Source organism: Cylas formicarius, unplaced genomic scaffold (genome assembly GCF_029955315.1).
Source record: "Cylas formicarius isolate icCylForm1 unplaced genomic scaffold, icCylForm1.1 PGA_scaffold_5__7_contigs__length_24384050, whole genome shotgun sequence".
NCBI classification, from domain to species: domain Eukaryota; kingdom Metazoa; phylum Arthropoda; class Insecta; order Coleoptera; family Brentidae; genus Cylas; species Cylas formicarius.
Window position 1 is genome coordinate 22,804,295 of NW_026844341.1, and position 22,199 is coordinate 22,826,493.

General features: G+C 35.2%; 1 protein-coding gene across 1 annotated transcript in view; it reads right to left on the reverse strand.

The window, feature by feature from the left end:
- Positions 1 to 20,552, reverse strand: part of LOC132702632 (isotocin receptor-like) — an 84,913-nt gene extending 64,361 nt beyond the window's left edge. The window contains exons 1-3 of the mRNA XM_060671400.1: positions 20,281 to 20,552; positions 19,721 to 19,861; positions 16,311 to 16,725 (exon numbers count right to left, since the gene is read on the reverse strand). Of these exons, the coding sequence (XP_060527383.1) occupies positions 16,311 to 16,725; positions 19,721 to 19,861; positions 20,281 to 20,552 (828 nt within the window). The remainder of the gene's footprint in view (positions 1 to 16,310; positions 16,726 to 19,720; positions 19,862 to 20,280) is intronic.
- Between the last annotated feature and the right edge of the window lie 1,647 nt (positions 20,553 to 22,199).

A 22,199-nucleotide genomic window follows, 5' to 3' on the forward strand; every position in this document is an offset into this window, starting at 1 on the left:
CTGATATACAAATAAGTACTACACGTAAATTTTTAATTTAATATTTATTTCATCAAAAAACTATATTATTAAAGTATAAATTGTTATAAGGAATAAAAAAATGTGGTGGCTTGAGTTCTGCAGTAAATAGATTCCACTGTTTTAACCTTGATCCGAGTAACTGTGCCTTAGATTTTGAATGTCCCAAGTCTCCAACAAGATCATTTAAGTCGCCTTGTTCAAGTAAATAAGGTTCTGCAGATGGATATGAAGATCCAGATAAAGTGTATGAAGATGAAGATGTACCACCAGAAAGAAAACTCGATTGACATTGTAGACCTGAAATATTTTTATTTTTCGCCTCCTCATTAACTGGTGGAACTGGAGGTGGAGTGTCTCTATCACGAGGAATTGGTCTGTTTGCAGATAGGACGTTCGGATAAACAATCTTATCTCTATTTTTTTCGAAAATCCTCGTTTAGATGTCATGCAGAAATAACAATCATTCCCACGATTGTTATTTCTCACTCCAAATCATTGGCATTGAAAACAGCATGGATTTGTGACTTTCTTCAAACCAACCTCTCAACGTTCTTGAGCAGCTATTGCAGCATACTTTTGGTAACTAACTTTTATCTCGCTCATCGATAGAAAATCCAAAATATAACTTATAAGCTGTTCGCAGATCGGTCATGACATAATTTTAAAACAATTTTCAAACTTCTATTTTATATTTATTGACTCTACTTAAAAAAAATACTCAAACTACGCATCAAATACTTAAATCCAATGTAGAGAACATGAACTTTATGCAAAACCTACCAAAATATTTGATATAAAAGGTAAACAATTAAGCGACAAGTTTCCACTGAACTGTTGTAGTGTCACAATGAACACTGGGCATGCGCGTATTTACTACCATAAAAATTACCTTTGGCACTTCCCTCCTTTCTCTTACAACTCTCTGAAACTCGTTTTGTATGTATATTTACTTTTTGTAACGTTGACGAATGAAAAAATTGAAAAAAAAAACAAAATTTTGAAATATAAAAAAAAATTATATCGAAAAATCTAGACGTGATAGAAAAAATCGGCCAACGGCGACAGATTCAAAACGTTTGAATCATTATATTTATCAATTTTTTAAAAGGAGGATTTCATTGCCAACCAGTGTTATTTAATCGTAATTTGTAAAAAAATTAAAATTTTCAAAATGATAATGTCAACAATTATTATTATTATTCCAAATTCCCAATTATTTATATATTTTAGTATAGGTAATTTATATTGTCAATAAAATTTAAGAAAACAATACAATTACACATAGAATGCAAAAATATGGTGCTAAATATGATATCACAGTTTGCGACAATGCTTTCAACTAACTAAACTAACCAATCTTCCAATTAAAAACAAAGCAAATTTTGTCTATTCAATACCTTGAATTTAATAAATTAAAAATGTGTCACTTTACTTACCGACTAGTCCACTAGATTTTAATTGTAGCTTATAGCACATAGTATTTAGATTGTCTGAGACATTGCATAACATTTTTCTGTGTATTAGTTTTCGGGTACATTTTTGCAAAACACGAATTCATTCACTGACATAACCGTCAGAATTGGCAAATGTCAAAGTTCAAACCGTGCGGTAAAATCTCCGAAAATGAAAACTGACATGATAAAGTGACGCCTCCCGCACCTTAAAATATGATGACCAACCAACTGTTAAAAAATATACTAATAAATAATATACTAAAAACGCATAAAGTGCTTTGCACAAACGAACATTTGGCAAACCTTGAATTTAATTTTTGAGAATCTAAAATTTTAACACTAGATGATAATTGGCAGCAAAAGAAATGGTTCACATTAATTAATAAATAAATGCTATAGATGGTAGAAAGGATATTAATAATCTAAATCAGTTATACCAAAAAATTAATATATTTTTTCATTTAATATTTTTCTTATAATTATAATAATTTAATGTTAAAAATAATCAAAGGGGAAATAAACTCTCAGCAACACATTATGAACATCGAAGCCAAAATATTCATATCAATTATATGAATATTTCAGTTTATTTTGAAAATAGGTACCCACCGATCTAGCGTGCGGGAAGCGTCACTTTATCACGTCAGTTTCGTTTCCCACGAATCCGAGCCACTTCGGATACTTCCGGAATTTTACCGCACGGATTTGGGAGCAATCGGATAACTTCGGAGCTATTTCTCACGCCTTGACGTTTGTCAATTCTGACGGTCATGTCAGTGAATATATTCGTATTGTTTTGTAAAAAATGTACCAAAAAACTAATGCACAGAAAAATGTCATCTGTCAATTTAAATACCATTCACAATTAAAATCTAGTGGACTAATCGGTGAGTAAAGTGACATTTATAATTCCAGTTTCCAGTTTTTATATTGATATCTTGCCAACCCCAATTGTACCATTTTCAAATATCCAAGTCTCAGTACAAACAAGACAAAATTGAAGGTTAATATCTGCTTTTTCTTACATATACGATCCTAAAAATTTAATCCTCTTAAAAGTTCTATCCTTGTATGATTTTTCTTCCAATTGCAGTCTTTTTTTTTTGATTTGCTAATTCGACACTAACGAGTTACCATGACACATTTAGTCAAACGTACAATATACAAAATACTTGAAGCATTGTTGTGGCCTCGCCTCCCCTGATAACGTCAAAGCTGCTACGGATATTCGGACCTCCCCCTAGCCGCCAAAGGTCCCGAAACCCGGGAAACAGATGGCCTTTTGGGGAAATGAGAAGCTTGTTTCCGCGGGACTCGCAGTGTTTGCTATTATAAAGGCGTTGGCATCGAATGATCACTAACGTGGTGCTCTAATGAATTCCCAAAAATTGTGTAATTTGGGTCGAAATTGCTATCGAAAGGTAAGATTCATTAATTCCTCTGAACGACAACGTATAGAAAATACGCAATTTCATTATGTGATCGTCAATATAGAAAATTTAGTATCTAAAATGTATACCAACAAACCACAGGGACAGACATGTAAGACAATAATAAAATAATTAAAAAACAAATTGAGAAATGTATATATCAAAGATCAAAGCCAATTGAAAATTATTTTATATTTTTTTGTTGATTTTGTTGCTTCTCTAACGCCTTTGTTAAAAAAGAGATTTTCCAAAATATCAAGATCAACTGCATCAAAAGCTCGAGACATGTCAAAAAATAGCCCTAAGCTCAAAGCATTGCAAATATGGCGAATTGCTTTATTTAGTGCGGTTTCTGTCGACCGACCCCCGCAATAACCGTTTTGTTGCTGATATATTAGATTATATTAATCGAAGTATTTCAAATAAACGATAAATGACTTTCTACTGCCATAGGGCGGTAGTTATTGATATCTTGTCTGCTCCTATGGAACTATCTTATATATTTTTAATGCTGGAGACTCCTTGGCTAAGTTAGGGTCTTCACAGACAATGTGTAACCGGCCTGTAAATGTGAACCATCTCTATCTTAAATTCTGAAACATTTAAACTGACTCTAAACTATGGTAAAACATCTCGGTATTACTAATGGGTGCTTTTTTTCGATGTATAGAACTTTAAGTTGGCATTACTGTTCAAGATGGCGACCGATTTAACAGCTGTCAAGTGATTAATTCTCAGTTTGGTTTGGCAATTCATCACGAATAGACTCACTCCTGAACAACGCTTGCAAATAGTGCAATTTTATTTCGAAAATAATGGTTCTGTGGGGAATTCGTATCGCGCACTACGTCCATTTTATCGTCGACAAAATCGTCCATCAGAGCAGTTAATTCGATTAACCATGGAACGCCGTACGGTGCGTACAGAAGTTGCTATTGCTGCTGTAGAGCTGAGGAGACCTGAATAAGTCCATCCGCCGAGCACAGGAATTGGATCTGTGTCCATCCACTCTATGGAAGATTTTGCTGAAGGATCTTGGTTTACGTGCTTGCAAAATCCAACTCGTGCAAGAATTGAAGCCAAACGATCATCAAGTAAGGCGTAGATTCGTCGAATGGGCCCAAAACGAGATTGCCGTTGTTCTTAAGCGAATTTTGTTTAGCGATGAAGCGCACTTGTGGTTGAATGGCTACGTCAACAAACAAAACTGCCGCACTTGGAGCGACGCTAATCCTCAAGTGTATGTCGAAATACCGTTACATCCAGAAAAACTGACTGTTTGGTACGCTTTCTGGGCTGGTAGAATCATTGGTTCGTACTTCTTCAAAAACGATGATGGCCAGAACGTTACAGTCAATGGTGACCGGTATAGAGCTATGATTACTAACTTTTTCATTCCTGACTTAAATAACCATGATGTCCAATCGATTTATTGAAAGATACGTTTGATGACCGCCTAATTTCACGTTTTGGACCTGTGAATCGGCCTCCAAGATCTTGGGATTTAACACCGCTAGACTACTTTCTGTGGGGCATGACGCCAAGTTTCTTGTTTTTCGCTTTTGAACCCCAAAGCGTCATTAATCGATAATAACAATTAACTCCGTCCCTTTTTCGACGTTAGCGTTTGAATTCCGGTAAATTAAATTATTTTCTTACTAAGTGGCTACGTCATCTTTAAAGCTGAAGCTGAGAGGATAAAGGTAGTTAAGGCTTTTACATTCCGTTGGCGTGTCTTTTGGCAGATTTGTCTCCTTTTAAGATTAACGCTTGGGCTTATTTCTCCTCGAGTGACGTTTTAGTTGCGCACGTTCTTGTAGGCTGTAATCGCTGGGTAAATAAAGGGTAAAGCGGAATTAAAAGTTTTAATAGGTACGTCGAGACTAAACCTATAATGTCAGCAATACTGACGACATTAGTAAAATGGACGAACAAAAACTCATTGTCATAGACGTGATGGTCCCAGTTTTTTGAAAGAAAACGTCAGCAGGTCAAGTACAAAATACTTACCGTTGACGCAATATATGCCATTTGAAGAATTTTTCTATAAGGTTGTTCGGAAAGTCATTTCGTTTTTTCCCGTCAGAGGACTTAATTACGTTTTTTCGAAACCAACTTCACACTTAAGCCGCATAACGATTATATATCTTGAGAGCTGATATTGCAAGACTTGTGTGTGAAAAAGTTCTATTAATTCTACGCAGTAGTTTTTGGTTGGTGCCCTTTTAAATATGGAGAGCAATAAGCAGCATTTTCGTCATATTTTACTTTTTTACTTCAGAAAAGGTAAAAATGCTGTCCAAGCGAGAAAAAAATTGACAGATGTGTATGGAGAAGGCGTGTTAACAGTACGCCAGTGCCAGAACTGGTTTGCAAAATTTCGATCCGGCAATTTTGATGTCGAAGATGCACCACGGTCTGGAAGGCCGGTCGAAGCTGACAAAGATGCGATAAAGGCATTAGTTGATGCAAATCGACGAATAACCACACCAATAATATCCCAACATGTTCGTTCTTCGAAGCTCTTAATGTCCTGATGAAAACGGTCTGCTCGTTCTTTTGAATACGCTCCTATATTGTTTTTAAACTTAATTAAACGAGCATACAACAATGACATCCTGCAGCCCACAGCCTTAAAAATGTTTATCATATTCTCAACCGGCTTTGTTATTTCCTAAAAATCCAAACAAATTTCGATCCGGCAATTTTGATGTCGAAGATGCACCACCGTCTGGAAGGCCGGTCGAAGCTGACAAAGATGCGATAAAGGCATTAGTTGATGCAAATCGACGAGAGATCGGTGACAGATTAAATTTGCCGAATTCGACTGTTTATGGCCATTTGAAAGGCATGGGCTTAACCTCGAAGCTCGATGTGTGGGTGCCCCATGTCCTTACGGAGCGAAATTTGTGTCGTCGCGTTGACGTGTGTGATTCGCTCCTCAAACGTCAAAAAAATGATCCATTTTTGAAGCGGATTATTACTGGGGACGAAAATTGGGTTGTATACAACAATGTTAAACGCAAGAGGTCATGGAGCAGAAAAGATGAACCGGTTTAAAGCGTGTCAAAAGCCAACATTCACCAAAAAAAAGGTGATGCTCTCCGTTTGGTGGGATGTCAAAGGAATCTTTTTTTTTGAGCTTTTGCCGGATAATACAACGAATAATTCAGAAGTCTATTGTCATCAACTGGACAAATTGAATGATTCACTCAAAGAGAAGGGGCCCGAATTAATCAACAGGATGGGTGTAGTGTTCCACTCGCCAAAATCTTTTACAGCTTGAATGGGACGTACTGCAACATCCACCATATTCTCCAGATCTGGCGCCTTCCGACTACTATTTGTTCCGGTCCCTGCAAAATTTTTTGGATGGCAAAACCTTTACCTCAAATGAAGATGTCAAAAACCACTTGAACCAGTTTTTTGCCAGCAAGGACCAAAACTTTTATGAGAGGCGAATTATGTTACTGCCAGAAAGATGGCAAAGGGTGTTGGACCAGAAAGGCCAATATATAATTTAATAAAATATTTATTCATTATACGAAAACTGTCTTTCATGTTCCCCAAAAAAAACGAAATGACTTTCCGAACAACCCAATATTTTAAAGAAGGACCAACCACCCTGAACAGAATTATGTTGAATTACGACTAGAAGCATTTCCTTTAATAAGAAGAAAACTGCTATATGGTGCCAATATATTTATTTGAATGGAATTCTGATAGACGGGTATTAAAACGTTGAAAGCGACAACTAACTCTTAGAACTCCCTGGAAGTTTGACTGGACTACTTTGAAGAAATTATATATTTATTATCAAGAATACCTTTGTTATCATTAAACTAACCATTATCGCATGTGTTTTGTCTATTTTACTGTATTTTACTATAATTATATTGGTTTTATCTTCTAGCTCCATTTCAGTTTACCTAAACTAGGAACATTATAGTTCTGTTAAGAACTATAATGTTGTTGTTAAAAGGTAAGAAAATCTCTACCATCTGTAGAAAATAAGGTTATCTTTAAAATTTCCCTTAATAGATTTTGTTCCCGGATCAAGAAAGTATTGTTGAACTGCAACTGTGTTGAAACTAATTCAATGAAGCCAGTGAAAATAAATGTGTTTGAAACTCTGGTGGTAAAAGTTTTACCTTTGTGCAGAGCTGGATTTTTTTTAAATCACACGAAATTCCCAGCTTCCTCATTTCAATTAATTTCGATGCCGATATGGATCCAATATCGTCGCGTTGCACATATCGTTCATCCCAAATGCTTAACCTACATTCTTCGTATTCTTAAACCTTTTCAGTCACCAGACGTTCATTTCAATCGATTAGAAGAGTCCCGTCTTTAATCTCAAATTCGCGTCGTCGCAAATATTGTTATTTATCCCCGTTTCACTCAACCGCCGACTGCTGCCAATAAACATTAATTAAAGCCTGGGGAAATGCTCAAAGCGTGTTCAGGAGTTCCGCGGAATTTAATCCTGTTATCCCCTTATGTAGGTTGGTTCAGGTGGAGAGTTATAACTAACCAACAAACAGTCTCTATTGAAATTCCGTAGCTGTAGTTGTGTCCGCCAGGTCTGGCGGACATAAAAGTTATAATAAAAATAGTAATAGATTAATTGGTCCAAAAGAATACATAAAACACAATCGACTCTGCAAGGGCAAAAATTCTTGCTCAGTTGAATGCGGAAAGGGCGTGCTTTGGATTTTCCCGACTGGAGATTTTAATTTTATTAGGCGCCGACCCTTTTATAACAATAACGGAGCTAAATGAGGGGCATATTGGTGACCTGAGTCTCGGTTAAGATTGTTATGAAAACGCTTCGATGATACTTTTGTTATTTGGCCTCATGGTCAGGAATCCCTAGTAGATTTTCTTAGACATTAAAACTCTATACACCCTAACATACGTTTTACCATCGAAATAGAAACCTCCATTCTTAGATATTCTTATCAATAGAAAATCAGACCTAACATTGGGTCATTGTGTTTACAGAAAACCTACGCACACTGACCGTTACCTTAATGCATTGTCACATCACCATCCGGCCCAAAAATCATCGGTTATCAACTCTCTTGTTTACAGAGGCGTAAACTAGGCTCCAAGAAAGTATAACAGTAGCCTGTGGGAGACTACAGAAAAACAAGAAGGTTAATATAACAAGATTTAACAATAAATTTTTGGTTAAACCGCCCTCAATTGCTTAAACCTGGTAGATGGGGCTGTTGACCTGGCGGATCTTGTCACTCGATTGGGTGATGATTGATTATACTGTATCAGTTATGGGTGATTGCCTCGACGTCCAGTTTATTGAGTGTGATTATGCAACTCGGAATGTAGTTTTCGGGATATCAAACCTCGAAGAAAGACAACACACCAGCAACTAATACAAGGGTGAGGTTTTGAAATGTGCGGGGAGACTTTGGTTGAACAATATAAAATAAACTATGCACCAATTCTTACTTACAAATTACAATATTAAATGCTAACGAGAATTACAGTAATATGAAATTGGCCAAATGCAAAAATTATCACTAGAAAACTAATGCGACGAATTACTATATTAGAGAAAACTATGATTTACCCAATATCAAAGATCAAAGATATCCGAAGGTATTATATTAAAAGTGTTCACTTAACAATTACTATCAAATAAAGATAAAAATAACCACCTGCAGGTATCCTCGCTGGAGATTCTGACAGAAACGTCAAACTTGTCTGGTTTTCGTTTAACCAAGGGGGTTACTGTCGATATATCAATAATGGCTGGCTACCTAAGAATTGCAACGCAAAAAGGGATTATTTATCAAATTCTGAAAACTACTGAACAATCTATAGTTTACAACAAAACCCAAAATAAATATTAAATAAGCTACCAAATTGCTAGTTGAACCTTCTTCGAAGAGAGGAGCAATGGAAAGGGAACTAGGGTCGATTAGGTTAATTCAGGGAGCGCGGAATAAAAACAATGCCGCGGACTTAATAGGTTTCACTACATACCTGACTTCGAAGTCACTTCGAAATGCCTAAATTAGAATTGAAAAAATTGATGGTTCATTGTGCAATTGACATCGACATTGTCAATTCTATGATTCACAATAACGTAAATCTTTCAAATGTTGAAAGGTTTAAGTACCTCATAAATTCATTAGAAGGGCCCCCATTGCTTATAAGCGCTATGAGAATTCTCGCTACAATAGTGAAACAGACGTGAAAGCCCTGCAGTTATTATTAGATAAATTTTCCGACTGATCATCCTACTAAACAGTGGGACTTTGTTTTCTTTTACTTGCTATCCGATCGTTTAGATACAAGTACTGCTACTCGATTTGATTCCAAGATAAAAGAAAAAACCTCCAAATCGCAAAAGACAAACTTTTTTTTAAATTCTGACTCCTCCGAATGTTTCTGCTACCAGATATGAGTTGGTAAAGATGAAAGAGTAGTGCACTATTTGCTCTTCCTCGTCCAGTCAGGTAAAAAGTGATTTTCATAAAAAACTGAACGTTTTTTTTTTACTTTACGTTTTTAAAATATAAAATTGCATTTAAGGTAAATGTTGAACCAACCCAACGGAGCAATATGTGATCTCTTCTCCTTAATCCATATATTAGCCTTGGTAATGATTTCTAACCCTTCTGGACACGGTAACGATTGGCAAAACAAGTGATTCACACAACAGCGTACGATTTCGCTGACATAGACCATGTCTATTACCATAAATTAATTTCAAATTAGCATAGGCAATCCTTAGTTTAGTGGTAACATGTTCTCGGAACCGGAACTGTGAATCGAGAATGGGTGAGCGATTTATTAGTGTTTAGCTTTAGGAGCGACAGCCACATTCTTTACCTAGGCCCCACACAATCTTTACTTTTTGGAAATAAGAATAAATTAAATGGGACGAAAAATCAAACAATTAATAAGTTGCAAATATTCAGTTACTATTCTTACTATTAGTATTTAATACTAGCAGCATTAGTAGGTATTTACAACCTCTCAGTTCAGAAACGAATACCTAATATAAAACAACCACTTTTTTGATTACTCTGGTTTCGTCGTATCTGGTCAATAGAAAGCAAATAATATCCTTAGTTGAAAATTATCTCGAATGGAACAGTTATTCTAAAATCATATTCTTAACTTGGGCTCCACAAAATCTTTAATTTTTGGAAAAGGAAGAAATTAAGTGGCATTAAATGGGTAAGCTTAGCTTTGTCAACGATTTATTTATTTATTGATGGCCGAAAGTGTCCAATATTATACATGCTAAAATAAATACGAATAGGTAAACTAAATAATCTACAAGGGAAAGAAAGGTTAGACTAATACTAATCGTAAGCAAAACAGGTTAAATGAGGTGAAATGAAATGAAAGCGTTACAGTGTCTTTTGATTAAGCTGTCGCACGAACTCCTTTTCTTAGGTAATAGGCCATTTTTTTGTTGGGTGACAAGGAACATGAAATATCTGGGTGCTGCGTGTGGATCTAACAGAAGTATGCAAACCGACCAGGTTTTGATGGGCACGCCTGGTTACAGAGTTCACGAGACAGGATTTCATGTTCAAACGATTGGTTAGCAGTCTACATAAAAAAATCTGGTATACGAGATGTGTTCGATCTTTGATATTTTTGTTGCTATGTTGGTACACGTGTCCCTAATATATTTTCACAGTTTCTGTCAGTTTGCACCTTTACTTTTTTTATTGCGAAACAGAAGCGTTAGACGTTTTGCGTACTCGGCGATTTTCTGCTGTGAAAAAAGTGTGGAACAAAGAATTTGCATAAAATTTTGGGCAAAAAATGGAATAGAGTGTTGCAAAACTTTTGAAATGTTGAAAACGGCATATCGTGAATCTACTTTGAGCAAAAAAAAAATGTTTACAACTGGTACAAGCTGTTCCAAAATAAAATAACTGATGAAAGCGTTGAAGTGAAACAGATGGTGTTGACGAATCGTCGAATCGCTATTAGAGAAGTGATTGAAGACGTGGCCATCTCTATTGGCTTGTGTCATGCAATTTTTTCCGAAGTTTTGGACATGAAACGTGTAGAAGCACAATTTGTTCCAAAAGGACAGTCGAAGCAGCATCGCTCAAGAGGTGTTAAACGACGTGAATGATGATTCTAATATGCTCAAAAAGGTCATAACTGGTGACGAAGAGTTCTCACCACAAAGTCTTACAGTCAATAAAGATTATTACTTTGGAGCGAGGCGCCGTTGGCGAGGAGCAATACAAAGAAAACGTCTAGAAGTGTGGCAAAACCATTCACGGATTTTGCATCACGATAATGCTAGCTTTTTGGATAAGAACAAAACCACAATCATGTTTCAGCCACCATATTCAGCGGATATGGCCCCCTGCGATTTTTTCCTGTTACCAAAACTCAAGAAACCCAAGAAAGGAAATAGGTTTGGAACGAACGAACAAGGCTATATAAGAAAATGCTTACCAGAAGTGCTTAGAGGGTGGGAAAAAATGTTGGCATATTATAATATTATTTCTGTGGGGGGGGGGATAGTTTTGAAGGGGACAACATTAATTTTAATGAATAAACAAATACTTTTTGATAACACTTAAAAGTCACCTTAGTTTTTGAACACACCTCGTGCATATATCCATATATTAAACTTAGATTTAGAAAAGCGTCTCAACTGTCATAAAACATATTATATATACAGCCGGAACCGTATTAACATAAGGCGCACGCTCTGAAAACAATTTCTTCTCAAAATTCTCTGAATATATCGCACAAAATAACCGAAACCTCTTCTGTTATGACTACTGATAACGACCATTGACGCTCGAAATCACAGCTCGCGGAGAGCTCTCGTCGATTGTAATCAAAATTGTGGCGAATTGTGGTCGAGCACGTCGAGAAAATTAGGTTATCTTTTTTCTTTTTTGTCGGCGTGTTCGTGTGGGCCGGGCCTAAGGCGTTTCACGCGATCGCGACAGATTGATTGCTTCTAAAAATATAACGATAAATGATTCCCGCGAGGGAGGCGAATTAATGAAATCACTGGAAGAAACAACTTTGTCATCGATCAAAAAGGGGGCTCCGGGCCTCAAAGTGGCGCCCGACAAAGTCAAAAACCACGTGCGTGTTTGAACGGCCGTGGACGTGACGTTGAGCCGCAAATATAAATTAGTGAAAATTGCGCAAATTCACAGGCGAAAGTTCGAAACGTGCGGGTCCGGATTATCGTTGTGTGGGAGGGGGGTGGGGGGGATTTTTTCAATTGTGGTCTATCCCAGAAAGCTGTAGAGTAATTTTAACACTCTAGGTGTTATTTTAACAGAATATAAACTTCGCATTGTTGGCAGCAACTTTTCTGTTTTACAAAACACTGATATCTCAACCTGAATAATATTTTTTAAATGAAACACGCTGTAGATTTTACAGGTATTCGATAGAATACGTTATTCTGATACAAAAATAGTGTATTTTATTACCCCTTACCCCTTATATTTGCAAAAAATGAGAGCAAATTAGATTTTTCAAAGAAACGCTACTATTTACAAATCTTCTGGATTTGTTTGTATTGTTTGAGGGGGGGGGGGGCGGAGCTAGAGGAGGAGCAACAACGTTATCTGGGATGACTGATTCTCACATTAGTGAAAGGTAAAGCCCTGAATCGCGGTTAACATTATTTGGTTGCCTATAGATTCTTGCTAGATGAATTGATTACATGTATTAGTTTTATCGAATAAAATTTAATATCTGCTGATGAGTTTATTTGTAGTAGTCTTAACGCTCTTTTATGCTCTTTACCTAGTTTGCATGGAATGCTGTAAACTCCTGGTATCACTTTTGAAATGTGGTCAGTAATATTTTGAATGTAAGCAAGGGCGACAGTGGCAAGTATGGGGCTGATTTCAGACTCTTTGGGAGGTTGTGGTGAAACGTATTTTGGGATGGAACGCTTAATATCTGTAATGTGGAAATGATCAGAAAGGAGAGCAGATATAGAATGTTTTCTGGTTTCATTGACTCTCGTTGCGATAGTTTTACGGCTCAAAGAGAGTGGATGATGTTGCGTCGGATGGTGATGTGACAATGCTTGAAGGTATCGGTCTGTGAATAGGTTTTCTGTACCGGTACCAATTTTCTATTGATAAGAATATCTAAGAATGGGAGTCTCAAAAAACTAGGTCTCTTTTATATGAAACTGATTTTATACCATTATACGAACAACAAATGAAGCGTAAATTTGTGAAAGACGAACATTCTTTTAAGCACTTTTCGTTTTTATCTTTTCTCAATAATTGTAACTTCTGCATCTGCCACTAATGTCATTTTTTTTCGGCTTAGGTGGCTTCAACAAAAGCAGTACGTTTTATATGCTCTGTATAAACTATCTGTATAAAAAAAGCGAAAAGCTTTGTTCGCCGGTTCCGAGAGTTAAGCAGATTATTTTGCAACAATTCGAACCGTATACCCGTTTGATTTTATTTCCAGCGAGCACAATATGGCCTTAAACGATTTAAACCGGTAAGTGTGAAACTTCAGTCTTCCGGTTCTGGGACAACGCATTGGAAAATACGCTCGCGAGAGATTAGCGACCGAATTGAAAAGTTTTCCGGTTCACTTCAGACGAAACGGGGATTGGAAAACGAGCTATATTATATGAAAAGCTTTCTATTAGGGTTGACATTTCCAGCATAAATCTAAGTCCTAGACACCTCTGAACCACAATGTCTCCATTTATTTTTGAATTAAATATTGTAAATGTAAGTAAAGCATCACCATATTCCATATTGTGTGCGTGCAACTAAAATTATCAATTATATAAAGGCAACTTCCTTAGGATAAAAGTGGGATAGACGCCGCACCTTAAAAAAAGAGAATTTAAAACCAAGTTCACGCTCTAGTACCAAGTTCCTCGGACAAACCTCGCCCCGCACCGCACAGCACAGTCTGCGCACGCGTTTTGACAGGACTGCACGTGTCGCCGCTTGAGTTAAAGAAACGTTGCCAAATTTTACCGCGCTTGCGTGATTCTTGTGACAGTGACATTTTGACGTGTTCAGAACTTTCGTTTTCGAAGGTAAGTGTGTATTGTTATTTAAATAGTATGTATCATTTATATTTATGGTGTGTTTATAAAATTACGAAATAATTTAAGTATTTTTATTTATTTGCTGGGGCGTCTATCCCTACTAAAAAGGATAGAGGCTCCACTATTGACTGAGTATAGACGCCCTTAGAGGCATATATCCTCTATGACTTATTCACAGCTACTTAGGCTATAGGTAGGATTTTTTTAAATAACTTATCTAGTTAATATGCAACTTAGTAGGAAAATTGACATTCCAGTTTGTTTATGAGCTGTTTATACCTTTACATGTCGTACTTGTAAAAAATAATTCAGCGTATCACCTAATTTCATTTTTTATTTTAGACAAAATGCTGCTTGGTCTGAAGAAGCCCTTGGCAAAGCTTTTGGGGAAATGGATCAAGGCCAAGTCGGTGCAAATGAAATATCTCGTCGTTATGGTATTCCATCTCGAACTTTGAGGAGGCGATATGCTAAAAAAAGCCGTGAAAAACTTACTTTGGGTAAGTAACAGAGGAATAAATTGCCCTAATCAAATTCAATTTAGGCACCGTCTTCTTAGTTTGTTTTTTCATACTTGTCCCTTTTGAATCTTCAGTTTTTTTTCTGTACCTATTAATTTCTTCTTTTTCAGAAAAACGTCCCACACTGAACTTTGACAGCGAGAAACGTCTCGTAGCGCACATGCAAAAATTAGAAAAGGCAGGATTTCCCACAATACGACAGGATGTAAGAAGAGTCGCTTTTGAATTTTCCGAGAAACTGGGATTGGAAAATTCTTTTAACAAAGAGACACGTATGGCTGGCCAGCACTGGCTCATATCATTTCTTGAACGACAAGGATTAAATCGAGATGAAGTAAACAAAAGGTTTGAATTGTTGCTAAAAGTACTAACTGAAAATGATTTGATCGATAAACCTGATCGAATTTATAATACTGACGAAACTGGAGTTCAAATGAACAATAATCCTGATAAAGTTATTGCTACTAAAGGTAAAAAAGTAGTAAATTCCGTCACTTCTAGCGAAAAAGGTGAGACAATGTCAATTATAGTTTGCTGTAACGCTGTTGGCAACTATGTTCCTACGGTGGTCATTGTTCCTTGTTTTTTTCCAAAGAAATCCTAAGGGACGGATTTGTTTTAAATTTTATTATTCCTAAATTTAATTCGGTAAAGTTTTAAATAATTTTTAATAGACGTTGTTATGTTGCTAGGTTTACCCAAAGAATGATTGAAAGACTGAGCCATTTGTTCCTATAAAAGTGCCATTTACTTTAGTTTTACGGTAAATTTGGATAAGAAAACCTTATAATATATTATTGCAACTAAGATTAAATTTTTTGTTTTTTTTTTGCTCCAGATATTTTTTTCTGAAAAATTTGGGGCACTTTATACTGGTCATTACAAAAATAAAACGTCTTAAATATCTTTTGTTATACCAACAGGACATTGAGTTTCTTGGCTTTGCCTGTGCCTTTTTTTATTAGCATTTCTGATGGCTGGGGTTGAGATTCTACTTCGTTTTTGATTTACTCACTGGGAATCGTTTCATCTTCAATAGTCATCTGTTTGTCAGCTTAAAACTTCTGTCTTTTTTGACGCTTCACCTGTTCCCCTCATTTCTTTGAAAAACTCTACCAATAATAAATCGAGAACTCGTTCAGTTTCTTCCAAGTTTTCAGGCAACCATCCAGGAATCTTCCTTATCGATAATCATTGGGTACAGTCCTTTGGCTCTAAATCCTGATTTTAAATTTGTCTCTATGGTCTGTGAAGCTTTGTTCCACAGAGGCTGTCACTGTCACCAATGGTCAACACAAGAAATATATCAGAAAGAAAGAAATAAACGTGGCCCACCCCCTGCCTTTAACATAGTTAAAGTTTTATCGAACATTAAGACAGACTACACTCGTAATGCACCACGTCATATTCAAAGCCAGTATAATATTTCCATTAAAGCATATGGCGGTTTTCCATTCCTCTTTGTTCCAAGTCTTCAATTTGTTTGACTGCAAAACTAAGCTGTTTCAATTTTAGAGTCAACGTTAAACCCGTTTGAGTAGATTTTCCAGTAGGTTAATTCTTATCTTTTCCAAAAACGTACACATAAACACTTTCAACAATCACAAAATTCGATCTTTTGCCAAAAAACAATCAGTTTTCCTTATAAAGAAATGTTATTTACTTTGTTCCGGACGCCATATTGAATTTAATTTGACAGCTCCTTGGATTGAGTAATTGTTATTGTTGACATGATGTTTTCGAATCTTTTAGTCGCATTTGAGATATAATTTTCCACCATGTTCGCAAATAAATTAATTTGGACGCTTACCTCGATGGGGATCATAACGAAGGTGACTATGAGATCGGCGACGGCAAGGTTCCGGATCATAAGGGACACCCTCGACTTCCTGTGACGCGACCTGAACAACGATATAAAGACTGTCAAATTTCCAATGGCGGCCGTTACGAACAACGCCGAGTACACCAATATGACCGGAACGTTCGGATTCGCGGTCACCTCGAAGAACGAAGTCCGATTTGGTGCCGATGACGTACAGTTCACGTCCGAAACTGTATAGTTGCGGAACTCGAATTCCCACTCGCATTCGGTAGTATTCATCGCACTGCTATCTACCGGGGAGAATAGGAGGTACGGTGCTTCGCGGTCCTCATAATGTTGCTTTAATAGAGGCGCAGGCAGGTAGGATGTTGCTCGGTAATGTTCGTCTCCGTGCCGCCATGACCTGCTGATGAGAAAAAGAATTTTTGCGTCACAGAGTTCGCTACAAGTACAAGTCAATTTGATCGAAAAGAAACGGATAGCGACTGAATCGGAGGTCAAAGTATAAATTTAATTCTTTTAAGAGATTTTTGCATTTTGCGATGCATAAATGATGGCGACCAAAATAAAAGCAAAATGGAATTGGAAAAAAAAAAACGTTTTCTCCTGCTTCAAGGTATCGATCCGAATCGTAAAGTTAAATTTTAATGTCTTCGTCATATTCAGGTCACCGCACACAAATGTGAATCTGGAATTTCAGTTCGGTAGCTTTTGTGTTGTCGTAAATACGATCGCAATTGTGATTGAGACGCCTATGAAGTTGCACGGTAGTAAAAGTTATTCCTGGACGTTTTGAGCAATCAAATCTACAAGAGTTTCAATTATAACTTGTCAACGTGAAGCAATTCAAAAGGGAAATTACAAGTGAAAATCGATTTCTTTTGAACTATAGAAAAGCATTCTGGAATTTTTCCTACGCAGTCACTTAATTATTCAATCAATATTGAAACTAAATTGGAGGCAATCGATGGAGCCATAGTAACCTAATGTTTTACGTATTAGTTCATTACAACTTCGGGTAATATATGAATCATTGCCGGCCTAATGAAGTAGTTTGAAAATTAGAAAACTAATTTTCTCCTAATGGAAGCGCTCAATATTCTATTCACATTTACCTTGGTAAATATGAGGTAGGCTGATATCGCAGAAAATTGTAGTGTTTTGCGGTATCCACCTTACAAAATATATATTAAATGGTTAAATAAGTTTTCGAAAATGTCACATTGTAAACTATCGTGCAGAAATCAGCGTTATTAAATTTTTCTTAAATTTTGTTAAAATAAATATAAACGAGTATTTTCGCAATTCATTCATTGCAAAATTGTAAAAATTGTGAAATAAAAGAAAAATCTACTAAATTTAAAAAATCATATGAAATATATGAAGTATGAAGCATGAAGTACAAAGTTTTCGTATGTACACTACTAGAAAAATTATAAAATATAAAAAAAATATAAGGAAATGCAAAAATGAAAAAACTAAAAAATTAGTGCAAACACAAGTGCTTGAGAAAAAGATATTTTAAAATGGTAAACTACAACTTCTCTCGAAAAGGAAATATTTTTCTGCATTTGATTGGAGAAAAACTATTTTAAGTTTAATAATATGATCATGGACATGTTCCACTGTCATGATCGCTTAGTAAACCCTTTGCTTAACCCAAAGTCCTAATAATGCTTTTGAACCCTCAGATAGTCCAATGCTTCTATATATATATATATATATATATATATATATATATATATATATATATATATATATATATATATATATATATATATATATATATATATATATATATATATATATATATATATATATATATATATATATATATATATATATATATATATATATATATATATATATATATATATATATATATATATATATATATATATATATATATATATATATATATATATATATATATATATATATATATATATATATATATATATATATATATATATATATATATATATATATATATATATATATATATTCTCACGTATTGATTCACGGATGGAAAAATGTGATGACACTATACTCCGGGATATCATCCGTTCGCTCGTTGAACTCCGACTGGAATCCTGCATCCGACTGGAATCCTGCAAATCCTGCATCCGACTGGAATCCTGCAGACGTTTCGCCAAAATCTCACTTGGCATCTTCAATGCTCGCGCTCCGAAAACACTTCGAACACTGTGTGTGATGATATCCCGGAGTATAGTGTCATCATATATATATATATATATATATATATATATATATATATATATATATATATATATATATATATATATATATATATATATATATATATATATATATATATATATATATATATATATATATATATATATATGTATATATATATATATATATATATATATATATATATAGAATTTCAAATACAAAAAAAAATCAAAAAATTCAAAAAGGAAAAATAATATAATAAAAGTCCTAATAATACTTTTGAACCGGCATAAAGTACAATATTATACAAATACAAAAATATAAGAAAAATTCAGGAAATTCATACAGGAAAAAATAAGACAGTACAAGTGGGAGCGCTTGGGAGAAATATATTTTAAAATTGAAAACTATAACTTCTCTCAAAAAGGATTTTTTTTTGCATTTGCATGATAATGAACATAATCGACCGTTATGATCGCTTAATAAACCCTTTGCTTAACCGAAAGCACTAATAATGCTTTTGGACCCTATTTGATCAGACCCATATTACACGTCTCACTGATGTCGCCTAAATTAAATTTCCATTCGTAATGAGATTAAATTTGACAAAGCCCCAAAGTTTTCTGCCCGAAAGGACTTGCCAGTATACAGTTAGAAGTTGGAAATTCCAAGTCACAAGCGGTTATAATGTCGACCCAAACTTCCACAAGTTTAGAGAAAAATGGTATCGGCAACGTCGCACTTTAGATCTGTTACCACTACTAATAGGATTAGACTTTTTATTAGTTTGAGTGTAACCGAAAACTGTTTCGTGTTATTTTTGAACATGCTCAGAAAGTACGAAAATGGCCTGCGAGGCTGGTCAAGTTTTACATGACGTTCACTTTTTCTTTCGTATGAAGTAGATTTGAAAACAATGTTCCACTCGTGTGAAATATGCAAAAATTGATAATATATATAATATATAATATAATATAAGTGAAAGTATTTTTAAATTTAGAAAAGAATAAATAGAAATAATCATTTTTTGTAATCTGATTTTTATTTAGGACAAAATGGCATGATTCAAGATAAAGATTATTATTTATCTCAAAATAAAACCGTTTTTAGGTCTAACCAATGTATTAATTTATTCTTAAATTAAATTATTCTAAAAAGGTTTGCTTTTTTTCAACTTTGTGGATAGTTCCTAAACCGACCTTTCTATCCGAAATGCATTTTTCTCCCGAATTTCCACTGCATTATCGTGCGGTCGCGGTCCAATATTTTCCGGAAGTTTTTCCGTGCGCGAACCGCTTTTCCGGCTCGTTTTCCGGAACCGTGAGCAGAGAACTGAACCGCTTGTGAATGAACGGCGGGATCAAAAAGGAAAACCCACTTGTTGAAAGGTCCCTGCGCGGAAAGTCGTCCGGTCGCTCGTAAACCCAAAAACCGAGCGCGTTCCGGCGGGAAGCTTTTTTGAAAAACGTTTTCCGGATCCGTTATCGACAGCTTGTTCAAGCAGGGAGACATTTGTTATATTCAAATATTTTTCGAAAATTAATTCATTCATTCTTCACTCACATCATTTTTCAAAATGTTTAAATATTTTATTATTATGATGATGATGATGACGATGATTATTATTATTTTTTTATTATTATTATTATTGATTTTTTCCATTTCCACAGGTAAGTACTTTGGACAAGGCTTTCAGCAAGTGCCCACATAAATTAGTGATGTTAAATCTGTTTTGTTTTCAGGAATTGACATTCAAGACCCTCCGAGTAATGTGGCATGTTCCCAGTATGGATGCCTTCTGAAGCTTAGGGTACAGTTTCGGTGGTAGTTGCAACGTTTGAAGGCTCCAGTGTAGTCTTCGTCATCAGTTGCCCCCAGAATAACCACTTTCTCTTGGTTCCAGATTGTTTTCACTTCGACGCCGATTGGCACGTATTTTCCGACTTTCTCAACCTGTGTTCCCAGGACGATATGGGCAGCCGGTACAGCAATATCTATCAGGTACGTAATTTTGTTGAGTTTGTCTTCCATGGTGTGGTTCTGTTCCAGTATATTTTGTTGGTTTCACTTTCAGTAACAGGTTCTGCCGTGTAGGCATAATAAGGAGGCATCTCCATCAAAACACCAATTCTTTGGGCTATTTCCTGGTGTATTACTTTAGCTATGTTATCGTGCCTTCTAAGGTATTCTGTTGAAGCTAAGGTTGTGCATCCAGCAATTATGTGTCCTATGATTTCTGATTTTTATTATTATCATTATCATCATCATTATTATTATTATTAATATTATTACTATTACTATTTCTATTATTATTATTAATATTATTATTAAAGGCGCCGCAGAACTGAAACAACTTCACTGTTTCACTTCACAACTCAATTGCTTCACTGCTGCTGCTAAATATAGTTATTTTTATGTTTTACAAATTCTACACGCTGTACGCTATGTCATGTCATTTCCCTATCAAAGAATTTTATTTTTCAATAACCAAATCAATCCTATATGTGGGGTGCACTGCAATTAGTTGCTCCAGTATTACGTTTGGCTGTTGATATTATTATTAAAAAATCCGGTTGGCTGTGAATCTTTTGTTTGCGTGATAGTAAATGCTAATTATGTAACCATCCAAATCCGAAAAATAATATTTAAGTTCTATAAATTACGTAATATGTTATCTAGGGAGGGACTAAAAATGGTTTATTTTTCACTAATACAGCCTTTAAAAATTTAAAAAAAATTTACATGTCTCTCAAACGATTAAAACTAGTTCCAAGCAAGTTTTTAGTAACAGAAGTTGAGATTGTGGTCGGTCAATGACGTAATAATCGTTGAACACCAAATACCACAGTACGTGACATAGTTGTGAATGGTGTCCAACAAAGCAATACGCGGAAAGATCGTGGGGTCCCAAAAAATCTACTACACCATGCCCACCAATATATGATGCTTATCAGAATATTGTTTTGACAAATAAAACTTTACATAAAGTGTTGCGTAATGTTTTGATCATTGACTGTTGCCAAGAGACTTTGCGTGCGTTCGTACGAAGAATTGGTCTTGGAAAAATATCTGCTTCCAGATGGAAAAAACGTGTACATCATATCATGTTTACAGAATTCGACTGCATATTGCTTTATTTACTAACTATTATTACTCCTTCATTTGTATTTAAATTAAACATTTTAATGTAAGGATGGATTTTTCACTGCATGGAATAATAATTATCGAGGAATGTCATTTGTATGCACGAAGCACCGTGCATACAAATGTCGTGTCGTAAAAATGGTATATCGTTAGGCGAACTATACCTAAATCCGTAATGTGCTGATTGATACGATAAATCCAGTCAAAAAAATTGCTAAAACAGCTAAATGAGGTGCTAATAAATAAAATAAGTGAATTAGTAGCCCCGGGAAATAAAATATTGTAACGGTTTCTTGTTACGTTATTAAATGTTCCTAATCGAAATTTATTCGCCCAATTTAAACGTAATATATACGGAACCCTTTTGAAAATGAGTTTAGGGCCAAGCGATTATAATCGAATATACACCATAAATATACCCGAAATTTGCCCACTTAATTTTCAATTTCAATGTTTTATGACCCGACCGTCTTCACTTTTAACGGAGTACGGGAAGGCGCGGGGGCATGTCGGTCCAAAAAGAAAACCAGATTT